General features: G+C 37.4%; 1 protein-coding gene across 2 annotated transcripts in view; it reads left to right on the forward strand.

The window, feature by feature from the left end:
• The window catches only part of TAF2 (TATA-box binding protein associated factor 2), an 85,785-nt gene extending 76,185 nt beyond the window's left edge, over nucleotides 1-9,600 (forward strand). For both annotated transcript variants that reach the window (XM_008983316.5, XM_002759265.6), the window contains one exon: nucleotides 7,881-9,600. In XM_008983316.5, coding sequence (XP_008981564.1) covers nucleotides 7,881-8,143 — 263 coding nt within the window. In that variant the 3' untranslated portion in view covers nucleotides 8,144-9,600. The remainder of the gene's footprint in view (nucleotides 1-7,880) is intronic.
• Nucleotides 9,601-15,576: the final 5,976 nt, after the last annotated feature.

Consider the following 15,576-nt stretch of genomic DNA (forward strand, 5'->3'; position numbering starts at 1 on the left):
CCTTTAAAAAAAAATTCTGTCTGAATTTCTAAGAGTCTAATCAATTTCTGTTTCAAAAAGAGTCAGAATACGTTTGGTTTTTCTTAGCAGTGTGGCACATTAACCTATATAGAAGCAAATCATAACACTTTTTTGTGCCCAAAAAAGTGGGCCCACCAGTGTGCCTTTTTGTCATTGTTGCTTTTTCCAGTCTTTCTTTATAGGCTTTTAGTTCTAATGGCATCATATGGGAAAACTGGGGAGAAAGAAACAGTGCGAATGGTGGGGAATAGGAATGCATTCACATTTTATTTTTGGCTGGTATCAGTATAGGGTCCTTTCGTGGCATGAGGCAAAAATATATACCAGTTAGGTGGACTGATGTAGTAATCTTAACTTTGAATATATATTCTTTAATGTGACTGTACTCTCCCTTAAATGTGTTTTTACTGTTCAATACTCTGAGACCACTGAGCAAGTCTTAAAGTTCAACAGTGATATTATAAGAATGTAGAAAACCTTTATTTTACAAATAATAATGTTTTGAAGTTTATTTATAAATATATTTATTTTGGAATTTTGAATCCAGTTTTTCTATACTTTTTTCTTTCTTTCTTTTGCCTTTTTTTTTTTTTTTTTTGAGACAGTCTTGCTCTGTTGCCCAGGCCAGAGTCCAGTGGCACAATCTCAGTTCACCACAACTTCCACCTCCTGGGTTCAAGTGATTCTCGTGCCTCAGCCTCCTGAGTAGCTGGGATTACAGGAGTGCATCACCACACCCAGCTGCTAATTTTTGTACTTTTTTTTTTTTTTAGTAGAGACAGGATTTCACCACGTTGACCAGGCTTATTTCATCCTGGCCTCAAGTGATCACCAGCCTCAACCTCCCAAAGTGCTAGGATCACAGGCGTGAGCCACCCAGCCTGGCCACATTGTTGTATTTGTTAAGTAACTTTCCCAAACTGGTCCAACAAAAGCCTTGAAACTCCTACCATACATCAAGAATAGAAATATTAAGCCTAGCCATTGTGTGTATCAATGTTTATGTGAGAAGTGGCACTCGGAGCTCCAGCTTTTGGGATGTGGGAAGCACAACTTTAGCCTAACCCAAGTCAGGTCAAATAGGCAGCGAAAAAGGAATTTCTTCTCTCCTGTCTCCTAGCAGGAGCTGAAGATCTCTTATTGTGACAGCCACCTTTCTTGGGATGAGAGTTCTGAATTTAGGAGGGAGACGGCACTGGTGAGGGAAGCTGTGACCTCTCTTCAGTCTCTAGGATTCTAGATTAAAGGTCCCAAATGAGGTTTTTTGGCCCATATTCAGTTCATCAAGCTGAGGAATCTTCCTATAAGTCTCACAAAAGTTTTTGAACTAGATAACTAAACTGAAGAGATTACACATAAAAATCTAGATTTCCTTTTACTCTGATGGAGACATTCAGGAAACAAAAAAAATTCTAGATTTCTAAGCTTTTCTTGAAAAGAGTTGAGAGGCCCTTTTGGTAAGGGGTGTGATCACTTATGCACCCGGTAGTCTCTTTACCTATGCTGTTCCTCAGGCCAAGGCTTTTGAGTTTCTGGCCTCTGCTTTATATTTTATTTTATATTTTATTCTATTCTGTTCTATTCTATTTTATTCTATTGTATTCTATTCTACTATTCTATTTTATTTAATTAGCTGAAATGGAGTTCTGGATGGCTCCCTGGCTCTCAAGATGATCACTGAGAACTGGAATGTGTTACAGACCTTGTCTAGGAGGGATAGAAAAAGAATGTGGGTTTAAAGAAGAGACAGAAACTGGAAACTGTTAAGTAGAAGACAGGTTATGGTTTACTTTTTAACCTTGCTTTCCTAGTTTTCCCTTTCCTTGCATATGATAGTAGAATATTTTAGGGTGGGATCATAGGTGGGTGGTAGATTAAGCCATTGGGAAGAGAAGGGAGAAATGGCAAGAGTATTTTCCTTCATTACTTTACTATTTATTTTCCTTTTTCTGAGGTAAGGAAGGGAATATAGAGAAATGGCTGTTACGGTTCCCATGGTGATATGGACGAACATACCATATTCTTTCCCTTCTCACCATAGCAGCTCCCTGTCTGTTACTGCAGAGGCCTGAGGTGACTGGACTGTCTCCCAGCTTGCCGTAGGGATTGCAGTGCTGGAGAGGAGAGGCCAGGGAAGGGGAACAAGGAGAAGGGAATTCCCTGGTGGTTTTTGTGGGAAAGAAGCAGAGAGTTTCTGCAGCTGCCTAGCTGTGGCTGCAGTATTATGTAATGCCTTCTTGCATAAGTCAGAAAAACACAATTCTGGTAATTTTTTTAATTTAAAAAAATTTTTCTTTTAAAGCTTGAGAGCTTGCCCTAGAGGTTTTTCTTTTGAAACCAACATGAAAAGCAGACTTTGATTTTTTATCCTTAAATTATAATGATATAATTCTACATTTTAAAAAATAACCTAAACAATATGAAGAACAGAACTCACACCTTTCCTAATAGAAACTGCAGTTTTTGGCCAGATGTGGTGGCTCATGCCTGTAATCCCAGCACTTTGGGAGGCCAAGGTGGGTGGATCACCTGAGGTCGGGCATTCAAGACCAGCCTGACCAACATGGTGAAACCTTGTCTCTAGTAAAAATGTAAAATTAGCTGGGTGTGGTGGTGCATGAGGCTGAGGCAGGAGAATCGCTTGAACCTGGGAGGCAGAGGTTGCAGTGAGCTGAGATCGGGCCATAGCACTCCAGCCTGGGCAACAAAACAAGAGTGAAACTCTGCCTCAGAGTGGGAAAAAAAAAAAGAAACTGCAGGTTTTATGTTAAATTTAAACATATACCTAAGGTGAATTCACAGATTATTCACTGTGTCTTTCTGTACTTTGATCAGATGGGCTGAAAAGCTTTCACATTAGACTTAATATATTATGTACCTCTTTCTGTTTGTTTTACACTTGTTAAGTTGACTGCGGCTAACCCTTATTCATGGTGCATTTTATTTGGTCTCCAGGAAAGATTTTACATTGAATAGAATGTAAACATTCAGAACTCAGAACATCTCTTTCGTTCTTTCCATATAACATGAAATAGGAAAATTTTAGTATTGTGAATTATATGTATCTCCTTTCTCTGATGGATTTGCTGTTTAGAACAGTAACATGTGGCTGGGTATGGTGGCTCACACCTGTAATCCCAGCACTTTGGGAGGCCAAGGTGGGCAGATCACCTGAGCTTGGGAGTTCAAGACCAGCCTGACCAACACAGAGAAACACCATCTCTACTAAAAATACAAAATTAGCCGGACATGGTGGTGCATGTAATCCCAGCTACTCGAGAGGCTGAGGCAGGAGAATTGCTTGAGCCTGAGAGGCGGAGGTTGCAGTGAGCCAAGATTGCACCATTGCACTCCAGCCTGGGCAACAAGAGCAAAACTCGGTCTCAAAAAAAAAGTAACAGTGACATGTATTTCAGGTTACTAAAAGGACTTTTATTAGCTTAAAGATGAGTGGTGCCTGGGAATGGACAAGATCCCAGGCATCTTGTACACCCCTGAAAGGATATGTGAAATGATGTGTGTAATTGTTTGTATCAAGGGATGATAATATATTGTCTTGGTAGAGTTCTGTAGATGACCTCATTATGCTGCTATGAAAGTAAACTTGTGTGTGTCCTATATCTAATTATAAGGAAATGACACTGTCTTAGATTAGATCTGGTAAATGTTATTTAGTAAAGATAGATAATAAGCAAAACATACATATGTACATATTTAGAGAGAAAAAGAACATACAAACATGTTCTCTCTATATAGAGAGAATAAATAAGACGTATATACTTATACTATATACAATTATAATATGTACTATAAATGAAAACGTAAGACCTGAAGGTTGTTAGTGATGATAAGGTAACAGTTCATTTGTTCTCCTGTTACTGCCAATTAATGTATTTGTATATGTGTCTTCACACATATGCATGAGCATATTAATGGGATTAAATTTCTAGAAAACTTTCTAAAGGAATATACGCATGTAACACTTTCTTTTTTTTTTTTTTTGAGACTGAGTCTTGCTCTGTCACCAGACTGGGATGCAGTGGTGCCATCTCGGCTTGCTGCAACCTCCACCTCCCTAGTTCAAGTGATTCTCCTGCCTCAGCCTCCCAAGTAACTGGGACTACAGGTGTGTGCCACCATGCCCAGCTAATTTTTGTATTTTTAGTGGAGATGGGGTTTCACCATGTTGGCCAGAATGGTTTCGATCTCTTAACCTCATGATCCGCCCACCTCAGCTTCCCAAAGTGCTGGGATTACAGGTGTGACCCACCTTGCCCAGCCAGATGTAACACGTTCATGGTATTGCCAGATTGCCTTAATTTCTTCTTTAAAAAAGCTTTATTATAGAGAACTGTAAAGTAGTCAGATAGGTACAATGAGGACCCTGTATCTGTTGCTCAGCTTCAACAATAATTGGTTCATGATCAGTCTTATTTAGTCTTACCCATTTCTACCCTTCTGAATTATTTTGAAGTAATCCCAAATGTCATATAATTTATTCATAAATTATTTAGTATGTATCTCTAAAAGGTAGGACTTTAAAAAGTCATAACCACAGTAATATATCTAAAAAATATACTAATTCTTTTATATCATTAAATATTCAGTCACTCTTTAAATTTCAATTTTTAACAGTATATTCGTTTAAATCAGTGTCCACATAAGGTCCACATTGCAGTTGGCTGATCTAGCCTTTGTATCTTTTTATCTAACATTTCCAGTCCATACCTCTTTTCTCTTCCTCCTTTACAATGTGTTTGTTAAAGAAACCAGGTTTTGTTCTGTACTTTTCAAGTCTGTATTTTATTAATTTTATACCCATGATATAATTAATATGTTAAGTTCTCTAGTTTCTGTAAACTTGTAGTTGTATCTAGAAAATCAGTCTGTATTTTATTAATTTTATACCCATGATATAATTAATATGTTAGGTTCTCTAGTTTCTGTAAATTTGCGGTTGTATCTAGAATTCTAATTGGATTCAGTTTTATAGAGGGTGTCTGTTCTTCAGTCTGGAAATATGTAATGTCTGGTTGACTCTTTTATGAGGTTGACCACTATAGATGTTCAACTTAGATTCATTAATTTAGTTGCAAGATAGTGATAATTCAGTTTGTACTTTAATTTTTATTTATAAGCTGGATTATTTCTATAAAGCTAAATTCCTCCTCATTTACTGTTACCCAGTGGTGTAAGTCATATAGAAAAACAAAGATAAATGTTTCTTTCTATTTATTTAAAAATTTTCAAGATAACAAGTTGTTGACTAGCAATTTCCAATGGTGATCAATCATTTTCAGTCTATCACAATACTTGTTCTTATCAGTATTTAAATCATTCCAGGTTGTGAGAGACTCCTGAGTTCATTTGACACGACTTTAACTTCCTTGCAGTTACACCCTGTGTTTCAAGCACATCTTGTAAATATTCTGCCATAGAACTGGCTTGTCCTAGGAACCCTAGTTTCTAACTCCTTTGTTATTGGTGCTCACTAATCCATTGTCTTCTTAGTAGACTTCATGTATCTTAAGAGAAATGGAAGATTTGTTACCAATATTTCTTTAATGCAAAGTATAAGGCCATTGTCTAGACAAAAAGTTGGATTCACTTTTGAAGTGGTTGTAAGTATTATTTGGGAAGATTACACCTACAAATCCCATTAGGCAGTTGCCTGTGCTGAGAAGTACAGGTTCCAACATAATGATTGGCTTTCTCCAATCCAAGTAGTTTGGTAGGTGTTTAGCATTTGATGATAAAACTTCTTTCTTCTCTAAAATGCAGAAGAGAACCTCAAGCTCCCAAGGGTGCAGACAGCCAACAAGAATGCTGCTATCTATTGATACTGAATGATTAAATAATGAGATGGAAGCTAAAGGAATTTGTTCATGAGGCTTTAAAGCTTCTTATTACTATTTATCACCTGCCCGTGTATTCTGTTAGGTATTGGCCTATTTTCCCATATATATAGAACCAGGAGCATATTCATGCACTTTATGTATTAAAATCAGAATTAAAATAATAGTGGCACATATGGCTGAAACTAAATCAGATAATCTCTCAATATTTTTGTTCTTTTAAAGAATAAATTATTACAGAAGATCCAATTCCCCAAACTTGTTTCCATTTATAAAGAATATATTTAGCTTTTACTTTAGTATTAGTGTTGCCTTTATTAAAAAGATGAAGAAATAAAATTTTGGGATACTAAAATGTGAATAATCTGTGAGCACAGAAACTTTGATTTGTTCATGTGTTCTAAAATATTGGAACAGTGCCTGACACAAAGGAAGTAAAGGAGTCAAATATCACTTGAATGGATGAGCTGTAATAGTTTTTGTGCTTTATTCTCACCTCAGAATCAGTGACTTTCAACTTATATTTGAAGCGGACTAAGTAGGTGGACTAAGTTCACCTGACAACTTATTCAAAAAGAAACACAACTGTGTAACTCTGTTATATTAATTAATTCATTTGTTTAACAAGCTTTGTTAGATGGGGCAGAGTAGGGGGTGATAGATACTGTCCTATATGTTGGGACACAAAGATGAAAAAGACAAACTTCCTGTCCTCAAGAGGCTATCAGTTTAATGGAAGAGACTCAAAGACAGAAGAAATACAGCAGTCTATCTGTGTGTAGATGGGCACTGTAGTATAGTGGTTAAGAGTAAGACTCTGGAGTCAGACTCTTAAGATTTGTAGCTTAGACCTGCAAGTACCACCTTGGGCAAATTACTTAAATCTCTCTTTGACTTAATTCCCTTATCTGTATTACGCTGTGGAAACATGAAGGAACCAGTTCCTTTGGGAAATTTGAGGAAAACCTTTCAAAGAAACATTTGAGTTAGGTTTTAAATTATTAAAGAGACTAAAATACTTGTTTCCCTATCTCTCCCTTTAGGTTTCAGCTTAACCATTACTTTCCTGGAGCACTTTGCCTCTCTAACCCCCCTCCTCCCCCAACTAATTTAAGTCCCCTGTTGTGTTCCTGTTTATGCCTTTTTATTACTCAGGTGCATTTACTTAATTTCTTCTTTGCCAGTCTATAAGCTCCTAGGAGGGAGGAGGGCTGACCTCTGTCTAGTTTATCAGTATTTTCCCCAGTTCCAATATAGTTTCTGATGTTTGTTAAATGAATGCATCAGTTAGACAAGAAATAAGGAAAGAAAGGCATCCCAAGCATACTACTTTACAGTTCTCTATAATAAAGCTTTTTTTAAAGGAGAAATTAAAGCAATGTGGCAATACCATGAAAGTGTTACATCTGGCCGGGCACAGTGGGGTCACACCTGTAATCCCAGCACTTTGGGAGGCTGAGGTGGGCGGATCATGAGATCAAGAGATTGAGGCCATTCTGGCCAACATGGTGAAACCCCATCTCTACTAAAAATAGAAAAATTAGCTGGGTGTGGTGGCACGTACCTGTAGTCCAAGCTACTTGGGAGGCTGAGGCAGGAGAATCGCTTGAACCAGAGAAGTGGAGGTAGCAGCGAGCCAAGATGACACCACTGCATCCCAGTCTGGTGACAGAGCGAGACTCAGTCTCAAAAAAAAAAAAGAAAGAAAGAGTTACATGCATATATTTCTTTAGCAAGTTTTCTAGAAATTTAATCCCATTAATATGCTCATGCATATATGCAAAGACACATATACAAATACATTAATTGGCAGTAACAGGAGAAGAAACTGATCTGTGTTACCAAGCATAGGGAGTAGCATTTAGAAATACACAGTGTTTTGAAAGTTTTAGCCTAGAATAGTAGATAGAAAGGAAGAATGGAAGGCTGGAAAGGTAACTTCAGGATGAGTTTGGCTTTCCTTATTATCAACAGGAATTCATTTGGGTATTTTTAATCTTGAAGGTAAGGAACAGTCACCTTTGGAGATGAGTATGCATCCAGTGGCCAGCACTCCACTCTCAGTCTTCACCAAGGAATCTACATCCTCCAAACACAGTGACCACCATCACCATCATCACCACGAGCACAAGAAAAAGAAGAAGAAGCACAAACACAAGCACAAACACAAGCATAAGCATGACAGTAAAGAAAAGGACAAGGAGCCTTTCACTTTCTCCAGCCCTGCCAGTGGCAGGTCTATTCGTTCTCCTTCCCTTTCAGACTGAGAAAGGGACAAGGAGACCTTTCCTTCCATGTCCAGAAGAATGTATGTCACTAAGGCTTTGTCTTCTGTGAAGAATGATAAAAGAGCTGGGGAAGGATTTGCCTCTCCTACAGAAATTCTGAATCCATTTAAGTTCTAAACATTTGATTTACATTATTTATACAGTTGGGATCTAATTAGGAAAATGTGTTTTATAGTTCTGGATAAACTGTTTCATCCGCTGTTTCCTCCTCAGCACACACACACAGTGCAAACTCCTTTTCATAAAAGCCCTCATATCCACTGGCAGTCCCATTCACATCATGGTCTCCATGTGTACTGCCAAAGTCAATTATGTTCGAAAGCCTTTGGTGGATGTTATGGGGCAAAGTTATGTTTCACGCAGAAGCGACTGCCAAATCTGTGGTGCAACCACTATCTCCAGTGAAATATTATATAACACCATTTGGAACTACTGAAAAGACAGGCTCTTCTACAGGACTCTTCCTTACTGCACCATTTTTTTGTATTAACCATAGAAATTAAGCATCAGAATTTATGAACAAAGAATGTGTTATATTTTCTTTTGCTCTAAAATACTAAGATTTGGGGAAGCAATTCTTTTTTAAAAAATATTTGAATAACTATCTTTTGATAACACATTCAGTGTTTATGATGTTGGAATTTAGCCAGAACTATGAAATCCAAAACTGTTTTCAAATCAAGATGTTTAAATTTTAAGTTGTTTTGTTTTCCAGTAAGTATAAGTGAAAATGTTCATATGTAAAATATGTTTTGCTAAATGTGGACAGTTTACACACCTAATACATACTGTTTCCAAAATTATTTCTGTATAACACAAAATATGATACCTTTAAAAAGGTGAGCTTAGCCAGGTATGGTGGCTCATGCCTGTAATCCCAGCACTCTGGGAGGCCGAGGCGGGTAGATCATGAAGTCAAGAGTTCGAGACCAGCCTGGCCAACATGGTGAAACCCATCTCTACTAAGAATACAAAAATTAGCCAGGCCTGGTGGTGCATGCCTGTAATCCTAGCTACTCGGAGTCTGAGGCAGGAGAATTACTTGAACCCGGTAGGCAGAGGTTGCAATGAGCTGAGATTGCACCACTCTGCTCCAGCCTGAGAACAGAGCAAGACTCCATCTCAAAAGGAAAAAAAAGGTGAGCTTATATATTGTTTATTAACCTAGACATAGACAATTTGGCTCTTGTGAGTGTACCAGAAGCATTTAAAAACACGTATGAAATGTTTTGATTTCATCATTTGTATGGTTGTGTATTTTTATTTTTATTTCTGAATTTTCCTTGTACTTTAATATTTGTTTAAGAATTTTTTATACCTTCAATTTTTATCATTTCCCTTATCATTAGAAAGTTTGACAAAATACTTGAAAGTTGGGCCTGTAAATATACTTTTAGTTGTGTTTAACTTGTTTAGTAAAGAACTTTTTAAGTTGATCTTTCTGTCTTTGTATCTTTTTATATCTTGTGTTACCTTCTTGTGTGTGTGTATATAATAAACCTGTCCACATAGTTTGCAGAGAGCTTTGTGACTAGGTGGGATTTTAGCTGGCCTCAACTAAGGGGAATAGTTTCAGTAGGCTGAGATGGGGTAAAGTTCTCTCAGCAGAAAAAACTATTTTCAAAGGTATATAGGAAAGCAAGGGTGTGTTCAGGAATTAGAAGGCTGTGCAGTTGGCACGGAGTATAAGTGCAAAGGGATATGATCAGATGCTGAAGGGCCTAAAAGACAATTATTTAAAAGTTTCAATTGAATGTTGTCCAACTGAAATTATTGTGTAAAATGGGATATTTTGTATTTGAGCATATAGTGATACCACATATAGAATTCTCAACTTTGAAAACTCTAAGCACACATTTCAAAATCATTACTTGTGTTATAGGAAGACAGTGATAAGTTAGTGACGTATTATAATTCAAGCACCTCTTGTATAGCAGGCATTGTACCAGAAACTTTATGTTATGTATATTATTTCTTAATCAGGTGTTTATATTAGATGTGGAACTTTTTTTTTATGGTGAACCCTTGATTATTTAAGCTTTTTGTTAGGAATAGACAATGCAAAAGGTATTTTATTCATATTTTTGAAACAGATTATTAAACACAGTACAGTTTCAATCGAGGTCTCCCAGTCTCCTTTCCCAGAGGCAGTCATTCTTGACAGTGTTACATGTATCTTTCCAGCGCTAGTCTATATATACATTTCCATATATTTTTATCGTATGTACAGATTTTTTAAAACAAGTAGCATATAATACAGACTTGCAGAAATTGTGTTTTATAAATTATGCTTTATCTTTTATGGCTTTTGCATTTTCTGTCATAGTAACAAAGATCTTTATTCTCTGATTATAAAATAATTCTTTGACTTTTTGAATGTTCTTAAAATTTTATCTCTCACGTTTACATTCTTCATCCAACTTGAATCCATCTGCAATTTATTTTAATAAAAAATAGGGGTTCAACTTGTTTTCCCTTCTATTTAATTTTTTCTTTTTTTTTTTTTTTTTTGCCAGAGACAAGATCTCACCATGTTATCCAGGCTAGTCTTGAACTCATGGCCTCAAACCATCCTCCCTACTCAACCTCCCAAAGCATTGGGATTACAGGCATGAACCACCATGCCCAACCTTGTCTCAACATATTTTTTTAAGTTCCCTTTTAATTTATTCATTGACTCATTGGTAGTTCAAGAGCATGCTGTTTAACTTGTAGAGACTTAAGAATTTTCTGAAGTTCTTGTTTTGACCTCTAGTTTCATTACTGTAGTTAGAAAAGAAACTTGATATGATTTCAAGTAGAATTTTCAGAATTTTGAAATTGACTGAAATTGATTTGAATTGACAGAAGTCAAGACGATTGCAGTCCTCTTAAATTTGCTGAAGCTTGTTTTGTGTCCTAACATGTTAGATTTTGGAGAATTGTTTATATATGCTTCAGAAGAGTGTATACTCTTTTGCTGTCAGATTGAATGTTTTGTTTATGTCTGTTAGTGTTAAAGTTCAGTGTTTTCTTATTAATACATCTGGATGAGCTGTCCATTGTTGAAAGTGGGATATTGAAGTCTCCTTCAGTATCTCTTGCAATATTGTATTACAGTCTATCTCGCCTTCAGATCCTTTAATATTTCCTTTGTATATAGTATTAAGATGCTTTGATGTTGAGTACATATATATTTACAATTGTTATACCCTCTGAATGGATTGGCCCTTTTGTCATTGTATCCTTCTTTGCCTCTTTTTTACAGTTTTTATTTAAAATTCTATATAATAATTTTTCTGATATAATTTTTAATGTCACCCTGATATGTATACTATTTGGACTATTTTTATCATCAAAGTATGGTTTTCTTAGCAATTATATATTATTCTAGAAATTTGATTGCTACTTAAAAATCAGGGCTTAAAAATACTTTTACTGGGCCGGGCACAGTGGCTCATGCCTATTATCCCAGCACTTTGGGAGGCTGAGATGAGCAGATCACAAAGTCAGGAGTTCGAGACCATCCTGACTAACATGGTGAAACCCTGTCTCTACTAAAAATACAAAAATTAGCCAGGCATGATGGCACGCACCTGTAATCCCAGCTACTCAAGAGGCTGAGGCAGGAGAATTGCTTGAACCTTGGGAGGCGGAGGTTGCAGTGACCCAATATTGCACCACTGCCCTCCAGCCTGAGTGACAAAGTGAGACTGTGTCTCAAAAAAGTAATAATAACATTTTTACTGTTTAAAAATGATACATAATTAATGAGAACCTCCTTTGTTCATCATACTAGAATATCGTGGCTTTATAAAAGTTTCAAGCAACTGTTGTTCCATTTGCAATTTTTTTTTTTTTTGAGACAGAGTTTTACTCTTGTTACCCAGGCTAGATGGAGTGAATGGCGCGATCTTGGCTCACCGCAAACTCTGCCTTCTGGATTCAGGCAATTCTCCTGCCTCAGCCTCCTGAGTAGCTGGGACTACACCCGCGCCACCATGCCCAGCTAATTTTTTTGTATTTTTAGTAGAGATGGGGTTTCACCATGTTGACCAGGATGGTCTCGATCTCTTGACCTCGTGATTCACCTGCCTTGGCCTCCCAAAGTGCTGGGATTATAGGCGTGAGCCACCACGCCCGGCCCATTTGCAAATTCTTTAACTTACTACCTGTGTAACTTAACAACAGTAGTTGAATGCTAGTCCACTCAGCATTGTTATTGCTGAAACAAACTCGCTTCACTTGGTTTAGCTCAGTCATCTCTAAACATTTTTGGTTTTTTATTCCATTCATGTTTTTAAAAAAATGAGTGTACATATCTAATGTATGTATATTAATATGTAAGTATACATTTATTAATATAGTATGTTCATTAGAAAGTATATGTAAGTCTGAACATGGTGGGTCATGCCTGTAATTCCAGCACCTTGGGAGTCTGAGGTGGGAGAATGGCTTGATGCCAGGAGTTCATTATCAGCCTGGGCAACATAGCAAGACCCCATTTCTACAAAAAATGAAAATGAAAACAAATTAGCCAGGCATAGTGACACAAGCCTATAGTCTCAGCTACTCAGGAGACTGAGGCAGGAGGTTCACCTGCACCCAGAAGTTTGAGGTTGTACTGAGCTATGATCATGCCAGTGCATTCCATTCTGGGTGACAGCACAAGACCCAGTCTTTATAAGATTTTCTTTTTTTCTTAAGAGAGAAACTTTCTCAAGACAGAACCTTTCTCTGTTGCCCAGGATGGAGTGTAGTGGCATGATTGCAGCTCACTGCAACCTCTACCTCCTAAGTTCAAGCAATTCTCGTACATCAGCCTCCCAAGTAACTGGGACTACAGGTGTGCACCACCACGCCCAACTAATTATTGTATTTTTAGTAGAGACAGGGTTTTACCATGTTGGCCAGGCTGGTCTGAAACTCCTGACCTCAGTTGATCTACCCTCCTCGGCCTCCCAGAGGGCTGGGATTACAAGCATGAGTCACTGGGCCCAGCCAAAAAAAAATTTTTTTTTAAATATTTTTTATATTTGTTTAGTTATTTACTTTTCAGGCAGGGTCTTGGTTTGTCACCCAGGCTGAAGTGCATTGGCTCAGTCACACACAACTCACTGCAGCCTCAACCTTCTGGGCTCAAGCGATCCTCCTGCCTTAGCAACCCAAGTAGCTGGGACTACAAGTGCTCACCATCACACTTGGCTGATTTGTATTTTTTTGTAGAGATGGGGTTTTACCATGTTGTCCATGGTCTTGAACTCCTGAGCTGGTCTTGAACTCCTGAGCTCAAGTGATCCACCACTCTCAGAGTGCTGAGATTACAGCCTGAGCCACCACACCCAGAGAAATAATTTTTTTTTTAAGTGTAAGAAAGGATAGGCTAAAAATGAAGTATTAGGTTGGTGCAAAAGTAATTGGGGTTTTTGCATTACTTTCAATGGTGGAAACCACAATTATGTTTGCACCAACCTAATAAATTATTTGTAAATGTCTTGCAGCTTGTGATAGCTTCATACTGCTGAATTTATGAAGCTTCAATGTAAACTTAGTTCACGGTTCATTAGTAACAAGAAGTTGTCAATTCATATTTCAAATTTTTTAAATAATTTTTGTTTGCTTTTCTCAAATCTGATTAGGAGGTAGAAACTTATTTATCTTGCAATATTTTAAGTACTTTTTATGCATTAATTTAATTTTAACAACAGCCATATGAGATAGGTTTTATGATTATGATAAAGAATTTGAGGCACAGGAAAGTTAAGCCCAAGGTCACACAGCTAGTATGTGATAGCATTTGGATTCAGACCCAAGGGCCTGGCTTTATTTGTGTCTCCAAGATACATGCTGTCCAGTTTGGTAGCCATTAGCCATATATGGCTATTTAAATTTAAATAATTATATTTTTGAAATAAAACCTTAGCTCCTTCTTTGCACTTATCTATATTTCCAGTGTTCAGAAACCAGATATGCCGACTGACTGTCATGCTGGATAGTGCCAATCTAGAACATTTCCAGCATCACAGTAAGTTCTACTGAATTAGGCAATTAGGTACCAGGTTTTATCTTTTAATGTGGCTTTGGAAGAGCTCATCCTATTAGATGAGCATTAATTTTTTTCAGTTGGTTATTTATGCATATATGATTGTTATTCAATCCACTGATTGTAGGAATCTTTGAAAGACAGTTGTCTATTTTGTAGTGTTTGATTAAAACTAGATGACACAGGCCAGGCATGGTGGCTCACACCTGTAATCTGAGCACTGTGGTAGGCCGAAGCAGGTGGATCACTTGAGGTCAGGAGAGACCAGCTTGGCCAACATGGCAAAACCCATCTCTACTAAAAAATTAGCTGGGCAAGGTGGTGTGCGTCTGTAGGCCTAGCTACTTGGTGGGAGGCTGAGGCAGGAGTATTGCTTGAACCTGGTAGGTGGAGTTTGCAGTGAGCTGAGATTGTGCCACTGCACTCCAGCCTGGGTGACAGAGTGAGGTTCTCTCAAAAAAAAAGAAAAAGAAAAGTAGATGATAGGCCAAGTGCAGTGGCTCATGCCTGTAATCCCAGCACTTTTCAAGGCCAAGGCAGGAGGGTTACTTGAGTCCAGGAGTTCAAGACCAGTCAAGGAGACAGAAAATCCTTGTCTGTACAAAATTTTTTTTAAAAAATTAGCCAAGCATGATAGCACATGGCTGTGGTCCCAACTACTTGGGAGGCTGAGGTGGGAGGATCACTTGAGGCCAAGAGGTCAAAGCTGCAGAGAGCTATGATTATATCACTGGACTATAATTAATTCATTAATTAAATGTAAATATTTTTTAAAAAACGGATCATATCTATAAGTTTATTTAGCTAGACACATATAAACTGCAATATGCCAAATACTGGAATGGGTGAGAGCACCACTGTCACCAACCCCTGATACCGGGAAATACCTAAGCTAAATAAATTAATAAAATGTAAATAGTAAAAAAATTTTAAAAATTAAAAAATAAAAACCCGGGTGATATCTTTAAGTTCATTTAGCTGAACACATATAAACTGCAATATGCAAAATACAAAAATGGGTGAGAACACCACTGTCACCAACCACTTGATACTGGGAAATAACTAAACTAAATTAATGAATAAAATATAAATAAAGTTCATTTAGCTGGGCACATGTAAACTGCAATATGCAAAATAGAAAAATGGGTGAGAACACCACTGTCACCAAATCCTTGATACTGGGAAATACCTCACATAGTCTCATGCATGATTCAGGTGAGAACCTGTCAATTTTCAGAAATAAATACAAGCAGAGGTTCTAATATAGTCTCCCTTTGTCTCCTGGATGCTTCTCGGAGTAGGTAAGCACCGCACTTTGGAGATCACTATTCTAAATCCTTTTCTTTACATTCCTGACCTGTTTATTTCCCTCTTCAATGTTTTGCCATTT

The sequence above is a fragment of the Callithrix jacchus genome, chromosome 16 (genome assembly GCF_049354715.1).
Source record: "Callithrix jacchus isolate 240 chromosome 16, calJac240_pri, whole genome shotgun sequence".
Classification (NCBI taxonomy): Eukaryota; Metazoa; Chordata; class Mammalia; order Primates; family Cebidae; genus Callithrix; species Callithrix jacchus.